The sequence below is a fragment of the Ursus arctos genome, unplaced genomic scaffold, assembly GCF_023065955.2.
Source record: "Ursus arctos isolate Adak ecotype North America unplaced genomic scaffold, UrsArc2.0 scaffold_32, whole genome shotgun sequence".
NCBI lineage: Eukaryota > Metazoa > Chordata > Mammalia > Carnivora > Ursidae > Ursus > Ursus arctos.
In genome coordinates, this window is record NW_026623008.1 from 23,135,901 (window position 1) to 23,145,057 (window position 9,157).

A 9,157-nucleotide genomic window follows, 5' to 3' on the forward strand; every position below is an offset into this window, starting at 1 on the left:
GGAGGGGTCTGAGCGAGCGAGGAGGGGCGGGGAGCGAGGCCGATTTATGAATGGAGAAAGCGGCCTGCGCGCCGGCCCAGCGACTCCTGGCGGCCGTCGGGGCGCATCGCGGCCGCGGGATCCAAGTGGGGATGATCCGGGGGTCCGAGGGGCCTGGCCGCTGGGCCTGGGCTCTCCTCTCTTGCAGGGAGGTCGTCAGTTCCTTCCGTCACCCTTGCCGCACTGTGTGTCCTACTGGGGAGGGTCCAGGTCTGGCGGGCGGGACCTGGGTCTCTAATGCCTCCCTTGACCGTTTTTTTTCAACCAAAAATTCAGGCCTGTGAACTGACTCAGGAGAGAACATTTGCAATCGGTCTGGCTTCCCCTGGCAAACCTGTGGTGTTTCCTGGTTTCAGACAGACCCGGCAGAGTAGCTTTGTGACCTTAAGCAAGGGGCTCAACGTCTCTGAGCTTCCGCAGAACAGGGTTCTTTAATGGTAACCAGAGTCGGCCCTGAAGCCGGCTCCCCTTGCCAGTGTCTGGGTAAAGCACTTGGCACACAATAGAGCTCATCATGCCTCACCGCGGCCCTGTGAGGTAGGCACAGTTATTACCCCTTTGGATGTGGGAAGATGGGGAAACCGAGGCTGAAAGGGGAGACGTGAGGTAGCCAAGAGCAACCTGCATGGAATTGAGATGCAAGCCACATCTGTCTTTCTCCACCGATTTCGGGCTCACCGTCACCGTCACCAAAAGCACTATGAGAACTGAGGGAGTTTATATGCAAATTGCCTGGCACGCTCCTAATGTTCTTTCTTCCTTCCTCCCCTCCTTCCTTCAGGAGGTTTGGGGCTGGGACCCCAGAGACCTGCGTGCGAGGGAAGTGGGCTGAGGCCTGGTCTGGGCTCCCCTCCCCCTGCCGGGCCCAGGAGGCCCCGTGGCATCAGCAGCGCCTGAGCTCATGGAGCCCTCGGCCACCCCAGGGGCCCAGACTGGGACCCCCAGTAGCGGTGGGGAACTGTCACCATCACTGGTGCCTCCCGACTACGAGGACGAGTTCTTGCGTTATCTGTGGCGCGATTATCTGTACCCGAAGCAGTATGAGTGGGTCCTCATCGCTGCCTACGTGGCTGTGTTCCTTGTGGCCCTGGTGGGCAACACGCTGGGTAGGTGTTTAGGTCTCTGTGGTGCTGCGGACCTCCCCTGGGGACTGGAAGGTGTCCTGGGCCTGGCTCCTCTCTATCCCCCTCCCCGACCTCCCCTTGGCTGGGTGGCACGCGGGGTGGGGGAGCATGGCGGAAGAGACTCACTTGTGAGGGCGGGCATGGCTCTGCCCATGGCTTCACCTCCTTCTCATCTTCCCACCTCCGCCCTGCCCTGCAGTCTGCCTGGCCGTGTGGAGGAACCACCACATGAGGACGGTCACCAACTACTTCATCGTCAACCTGTCCCTGGCTGACGTGTTGGTGACGGCCATCTGCCTCCCGGCCAGCCTGCTGGTGGACATCACTGAGTCCTGGCTCTTCGGTCATGCCCTCTGCAAGGTCATCCCCTATCTACAGGTGAGCTGCACCCAGACGCCGTCCATCTGTCACCCCAAGTACAAAAACCACGGCCTTGCACAGACCTCGGGACACGGTGGCTCGGTTCCTCTGCCGTGTCATGCTCTACTGTCAGCAAGGCCAGGCCGTGAGGCCTGACCCTAGAGGACACAGACACAGCTCCACACACTCAAACAGAGATCCCCTCCTGGTCACACCCACAGGCCCACGTGCACACAGCCCTTGGACACACGTACAGTCACCTCCAGGTGCCTGGGCACATGGCGAGGAGAGAGACGCAGCCCACAGTGACGGACACAAATGCACGCTGAGCCTGCTCCCTGGTTCCGCCCCCGGCCGGGCCCTTCCCTCCCCCAGCGGTGGGAATCAGGATGTCCAGATGGGGTTGGGAGGGTGGAAAGAGGGCTGGCCACGGGCCAGAATGGCCCCCCAGCTGCAGCCCTTGACCCTCTCCCTGGACCCCAGAGGGCAGGGGGCGCTCCCAGGGGGCAGCATGCACTTCCGCCTCTGTTCCTAGGCTCAGGTCTCTCCCGGAGGGAGGCTCTTTCCTCACAGCCCCAGGAAGGGATGGCATCCCTGGGCGGAAAGAAATGCTTCTTGGATTTCCATTGTTTTAAGATTTTCCATTCAAAGGATTAACCCTGGAGATGTGATAATAAAGACAGGGTGGGGAGCAAATGCACTTTAGGCAAGTTATTTAACCTTTCTGTGCCTCCTCATTTGTAATGTGGGGTTGTCTGGAGGATAATGAGGACAGTGCCTGGCACGTAGTAGGTCCCATAGGCGTAAGTTATTACTCTTAGTAGGGAAGCACCCACTATGTGCCAGGTCTTGACCTGGACATTTTCCATCCATGATCTCATTGATTCTCACAAGAATCCCGCCAGGCGGAGGACATAATCCCATTCCGCAGATGAGGCTCAGAGAGGTTGAGTGATTTGCCCAAACCCACACAGCCCGTAAGCGGTGCGGGCAGGATTTGCACCGTACCTGGCAGCCTGGCATTTCGGGACTCTGAGCCGCATCACTCACCGCATGTCTGTGGGCGGCCCCGAAGAGGACTGACGCTGTGTCCCCACGGGGCAGGCCGTGTCCGTGTCAGTAGCAGTGCTGACTCTCAGCTTCATCGCCCTGGACCGCTGGTACGCCATCTGCCACCCGCTGTTATTCAAGAGCACCGCCCGGCGTGCCCGCGGCTCCATCCTGGGGATCTGGGCTGTGTCGTTGGCTGTCATGGTGCCCCAGGCTGCCGTCATGGAGTGCAGCAGCGTGCTGCCGGAGCTAGCCAACCGCACCCGGCTCTTCTCCGTCTGTGATGAACACTGGGCAGGTAATAGGGGGAGCCTCGAGCAGGCATCCCTTGCGGGCACTTCTGGGACCCGTACCCCTAGGACAGACATCTGTCAGTGCGCTTCTGGGGTGGGCACTCCTGGGGTGGCCATCTCCCAAAAGGACACCCTTGGAGCAGACTTCTATGGGGTACCCTCCCAGGGTGGGTAACCCCTTGATGGATGCCATAGAGCAAGCATCTAGCAAAGATACCTCCAGGGTGGGTATGTCCTCTAGTCTAGACATCTGCTAGGGCTCCCCCAGGATGGACCCCCCCCCAGGATGGGCGACTCCAGGGTCTCTCTGCCACGGTGTCTGTAAGAGGCCCAGTCTATGGCTCTAGGTGGGGCAGGGTGGCCTTGCTAAGCAGAACAGGCTGGAGGCTCCCAGAAGGGGAGTACCTCTTGACCTCGTATCTCTTGACCACTGCAGATGACCTCTATCCCAAGATCTACCACAGTTGTTTCTTCATTGTCACCTACCTGGCCCCGCTGGGCCTCATGGCCATGGCCTATTTCCAGATTTTCCGCAAGCTCTGGGGCCGCCAGGTGAGGCCCACTCTGGTGTCACTGTCTGGGCTGGGAGGGGAAAGGGGTCCGAGTCTGAGGGAACAGACAGAACCTGCCATCCCGGCTGCCACCAGAAAGAGGCAAGGCCCAGGGACATGTCAAAGTCAAGGCCAAAGCGCTGGGGCCTACCCTGGAACCGAGCAGGAACTCATGCTGGTTTCGGAATCTCGTGTCTAACCACCATTCTGACACCAGCGGCTGCCGTTCTTTGTACCACGGACCCCCAGCTAGTCTCGCCTCCGATCATCCCCAACTTAACATATGAGAAAACGAGACCAGAGAGGCAAAGCCACTTCTCCCAGGTCCCTCAGCCTGCCAGGAGAAGACCAGTAGCATTCCAGTGCTCAGGTCAGCAGCACAACAGCGCCTCTGTGTTTTTGCCAAATTCGGCACTTTGCTCACAACGTCTTCACAACAATCGAACCGAGGACGCAGTAGTAGCCCCTCCGCAAATGCTGAGTAAGGGCCGCCAACCTGCCACAGCCGACAGGTGGCAGAGCCTTTCTGGTTCCGGGGCTGCCTGCTGGCCTCTGTTACAGACCGACCAACAGCGGGTTCGGGGTGGGGCGGGATGGGGGGGGAGTGGAATGCTCAGAGGTTCCGGGCACTAGGGGGCCTAAGTTCTGGGTCCCGTGCCTGGGCAAGAAGAGGATGCAGACCAGAGTGTGACCAGCCTGCCGTCCACCAACACCTGCCACCTGCCCCTGACAGCCCCCCAAGTCAAGATGGCAAGAGTCACTCACTATCCTTCTCTGACAGACAAGAAGGCCAAGGCTCAGAGAAGGGAAGTGAGTTGAACGAGCTCACACAGCACAGGAGTGGCTGAGTTGGCCCTAGACCCTACTTTTCCTCAACTCTAGCCCCATGCCCCTCTTTTGGGGGGTGATCCAGGCATCCAGTGGGGTGAGAGGCTTCAAGGATGTCTGTGGCTGCTCCGGAAGCCCAGAACCATCCTAGCTTTCTGGGCAGGGAACTAGGCAGGGACCTAGGCAGGGACTGTGCTCCGAGGCCCAGGCCATTCCGTGCGGCTCACCTGCTCACCTGCTCGCTCCTTGCCCAGGCCTCCCCAGTGCCAGGCACAGGCCGGGCTGGGGGGCCCAGCTCACCCGCACCCCTACTCCCACAACGGGAAGCGATGGCCTGAGGAGGATGGATGGGCCGCTTGGGAGGATGTTCGAGTCTCCTGCCTCTCCGAGGGTCGGTTCCTTCATCTGAAACTAAGGGCCGGTAACACCTTCCCCGAAGGCACGAGCTCGTGGGAAATTCAAGCGCAGTGTTCACTGTCCAGGGTCTTGGCCTTCCTCGTGAATATTAGGTGCCTTCCCTTGGCCCACCTCCACCCACCGCTGCCCTCTCCGCGTGTGCCCGACAGATCCCTGGCACCGCGTCGGCCCTGGTGCGGAACTGGAAGCGGCCCTCGGACCAGTCGGCCGAGCAGGGCCAGGGCCTGAGCGTAGAGCCCCCGCCCCGGGCCCGGGCCTTCCTGGCTGAGGTGAAGCAGACGCGGGCGCGGAGGAAGACGGCCAAGATGCTGATGGTGGTGCTGCTGGTCTTTGCCCTCTGCTACCTGCCCATCAGTGTCCTCAACGTCCTCAAGAGGTGAGCGTGTGCGGGGGGAGCCGGTGGCCTCTCTGCTTTGGGGGAAAACCGGGCTCCAGTACCCACCCCCGAGTAGCCGTGGGGCAGGCCGTTTCTCTTCTCTGAGCCTCCCAGCCTCGATTTCTTGCCCCGTAAACTGTGAATAATGCCAGTTGTGGCCTGCGGGGGTGTTGTGAAAATCCCTCCATCCATTCACTCAACCCTCAGCTCGCAGGGGGGTGGGAGCACCGTGACCTCGCGCACGGGACAAAGTGTCCGCCTTTGCCTTCGTGGAGGCGACGTCTAGCGGGACCGAGAAGTAAGTCTCCACCGTCCTGGCAGGCCGGGGTACTGCTACGAAGACAAATAAAACAGGGAAAGAGGACAGAGAGTGACGGTGACAGGGGTGAGTGGGGTTTTGTGCATTTATTTTTTAATCTTTTTTTAAGATACAATCGTTTAAAAAAAAAAAAGGCTCATCAGAGGCAATGACATTTGGCAGGGACCTGAAGGAAGGCCTGCGGGTGTCTGGAGGAATAGCACTGGAAACGGAGGGGACAGGGGCTCAGCAAGAGAGGGGCGCCGGGAAAGAACAGCGGGCTGTGTCATGAGACAATCCCAATGTGAGCTTGTGCGTGGCCACTTCCTGGATCACTTCCTGTGACCTCGAGCATGTCACTCCACTTCCTGCACCTCCCTAGCTGAACAATGGATGATGTCTTGCTTGCTTGACTCGTCACATTGCCGTGAGGGTGGGTGAGGAAGTGGGTGACGGGTCCCAGGGGATCTGATCCCGGTGACTGAGCAGATGAACCCTGGTCCCTGTCCCGACACCCACCCTGGGCAAACTCTCTGCTCAGGACCTCAGACCTAAAGGCCCGGGAACGGGCCACCTGGTGGGACAGGAGGGGCAGTGGGAACTCTTGCGCTCGATAGCCACTCGTGAGCTGTGTGACCTTGGCCGACTCACTTTCCCTTTCTGAGCCTTGGCTTTCCTGTCTTTTAGATAAGGATGGTGACTCTCGCCCAACATAAACAGGATCACAGACACGCACGCCTACCCCATTTCTGACTGTCCTCGCTCTGGTCCTAGGGTGTTCGGGATGTTCCGCCAAGCCAGTGACCGAGAAGCCGTCTACGCCTGCTTCACCTTCTCCCACTGGCTGGTGTATGCCAACAGCGCTGCCAACCCCATTATCTACAACTTCCTCAGCGGTGAGCGGGCCGGGGAGGCAGGGCGACGAGGGTGGCAGCCGTCCTCGGGACCACAGTCTGCCCACCCCCAACCCAGGTGAATAAAGGGATGGCAGGAGAGGACGGCCCTGCTCCCGCCTTGGGCTCTTGAGCTGGCTCTGAGAACTCCCATTCGGGGAAGGCCTGGCCCTGCCCAGGAGCCCTGGTCTGAGTGGGAGGCAGGCCACACTCCCCAAAGTCGCCAAAAACAGCTGACCGGCACCCAGGATCCGCTGGTGCAGATCATGCAGACCAGTGAGTGGGTGCGAAAGGAAGGGGCTAGGCCAGCTTCCCCCCCTCCCCCTGGTGCCTGCACAGCAGGACACCCAGTCTGGCCAACACAGGCTCCAGGGGGAGCCAGGCCTATGGGAAGAGGGCCCAAGCCTGAGAGGATGACTGCATAACCCAGTCAGCCAGACAAGGGAGGGTCGCCAGCAGAGGCAGCCCAGGGCCGGGGAAGGGCTTCCCCATGCCCAGCTGGACACGGACTGGCAGAGTGGCCGGAACATGGGGGGCTGTCCCTGGATCCACCAGCCTCCCATACCAGCCTTCTTGCTCCCCTCTCTGGAAGTCCGGGCATCCCTGGTCCCCTAACCCCACCCCAGCCCTCCCCCCTCTGCTGCCCCACTGTCTGCACCTCCTCCCCCAACCTCCCAGTCTCCGGGGGGTAATACCTCCACCCTCGGACCCACCTGGGCTCAGCAGAGGTGCGGCTCACTAGATCTCTGGCTCCAGAACTAGGCCTAACGAACTGGTCCAGATGCCTGCTCAGGCCTGGAACAGTAATCTTTGGGAAAAGGCTGAAGAAGGAGGAGCCGTGGATCCCTATCACGACCCTCAGTGAGACTCAAGAATTGCTCTCCGAAGGCTAGCTGGCAGTCTCCAGCTTGGGGTGGGGGTGGGGGGCGGGAACGGAAGAGCTAAGGGCTGCAAGAGAGGCGGCAGGCAGACTTCCTGCCAGGCATTCCTGTCTCGCCTCCGTTTACTGAGCACCTACTGTGTGCCTGGCCCTCCACTGGGGCCGCAGAGAGGCTTGCTGGCTGATGAAGTGGGGTCGAGGAGTTTTCTGCTCCAGACGCAATCTGTTTCCTCGCTGTCCTTTGGCTGACCGAGCTGGCTACGGTAGTCCCTTCCTCCCGACTCTGTCCTCCCCTTCGAGAGAAGGGCTCTGGAATGAGAACCGGGCCTGACTTCTGGCTGGGTGACCTTGGGCAAGTCGCCGCACCTCTGTGCGTCTCACCTGCAAAGCGAGGATAAAGGATGCCAGCCTCTCAGGGTGCTGGGACCAGCAGGGTGTGGGGGGGCAAGGCAGAGGTGCCCAGCTCGGTGCCTCATGCAGGCTGCTGCTGTCCTTCCTGTCACTGTGGGGCGCAGGTGGGGAAAGCCTAGCCATAGCGGAGTGAGTCCGAGCCCCTCCACCTACCCGCCAAGGAGGGCAGCGATGGCCCCAGGCCCCCGAGCCAGATACCATATTTCGAGCCAGGCTCAGAGCCACAGCACAGTCAAGGAATCAGATGAAAATTGCATTTCTCCTTGGGAACTGCTCCGGGGCCTCTGTCCTCACTCTCCCTGGCGATGCCGAGGTCGCCTTGGGGCTTTCTCCTTCCCAGCTCTACTCTGCCCGCCCACCCCCTCACCGGCAGCTTGGCTGGAGCTGCGTGGGTGTCCCTGGGCCCAAGGCCCTTCCTGCTTCATCCGTCTCCTCATGGCTGTGTCTTCTGTCTCCAATAAGGCAAATTCCGGGAGCAGTTTAAGGCTGCCTTCTCCTGCTGCCTGCCTGGCCTGGGTCCCTGCGGCTCTCCGAAGGCCCGCAGCCCCCGCTCCTCCACCAGCCACAAGTCCTTGTCCTTGCACAGCCGGTGCTCCGTCTCCAAAGTCCCCGAGCATGTGGTGCTCACCAGTGTCACCACAGTGTTGCCCTGAGTGAGGGCCACCCTGGTAGCTCCAGGGGGTGCAACCTGCTTCCTGCCTGGGCTGCTCCCCTGGCTCCTGGGGGACCCACCTCCTCGTGGAGACTGCTGGATGCAGTGGGAGGCCCGGGCTGCAGACCTGGTTTTCTGCCTGTTTAACTCTGGGCAAGTGACTTCCCTTCTCTGAGCCCTGTCTCCTAAGCAGGATTGATGGGAGGATTAAGTATGCTCGAGAAAGCGGAAAGCTCTTTGCAGACTGTGAAGTATCGTGGACAGGATTATCATATTCCTCTCGCGTGGCCGTGCCCCACGGTATCATCCATCCCCATCATCCTTCCGCAGCTTGGCCTTCCTCCCAAAGATCCCTCTCCCACCCAATTACAGGCCTTCCCTGGAGTCTGCTGCACAGGTCCCAGTGGGCAGTTCCATCTGGCCCAGTGGCTCCAGCTCCAGCCCAGCTGTTCTGAGGCCCACGTGACCTAATCTGGGTCCAGCCTTTCCCTGGTAGGCACACAGCCCCATCCTCACCGGGTGCCGGCTGCACCACAGACTGGACCCTGTTGGCTTTCTGGTGTGATAGAACACTCTCCGTGTGGCCATTTGGCATGGAGGCCAGCAGCCTGAAGCAATTGTAATTAAAAGCCTGGCACTGAATGTTCCCTTTCCTTGTCATTGCACAAAATCTGTGCTGCTTAGGTGAGGCGAGAGAAGGTGGGGAAGCTTGGGGAGGGGGAGAAGACCAGGCAGCACTGGGATGTTAGTATCTACTGACTACGCCCCCAGCCCCCCCCCGCCCCGCCCCCAACACACTGGATCCCAGACGGGCTCCCAGCCAGGCTTCAGAGCACAAGCGGTGCTGCCGCAGGAGGGGCCAATCTTCGGATGCCCAGGACCTGGGTCCTTGACACATCTGTCTGCTTATGGGCCCAGTGGCCTATGGGAGGTAAGGGAGATGCGGGGGGCTGGCAGCAGGGTTAACAGACTTATTTACTGTCAT

At 60.5% G+C, this 9,157-nt stretch overlaps 1 protein-coding gene across 1 annotated transcript; it reads left to right on the top strand.

Annotated features, from left to right (window-relative positions):
- The first annotated feature begins 863 nt into the window (after nucleotides 1-863).
- Nucleotides 864-8,870, top strand: HCRTR1 (hypocretin receptor 1). Its single transcript, XM_026516821.4, has 7 exons — nucleotides 864-1,145; nucleotides 1,363-1,541; nucleotides 2,628-2,871; nucleotides 3,303-3,418; nucleotides 4,812-5,038; nucleotides 6,111-6,232; nucleotides 7,983-8,870. The coding sequence occupies exons 1-7, from the start codon at nucleotides 941-943 to the stop codon at nucleotides 8,171-8,173; spliced, it is 1,284 nt and encodes a 427-aa protein (XP_026372606.2). The 5' UTR covers nucleotides 864-940; the 3' UTR covers nucleotides 8,174-8,870.
- Nucleotides 8,871-9,157: the final 287 nt, after the last annotated feature.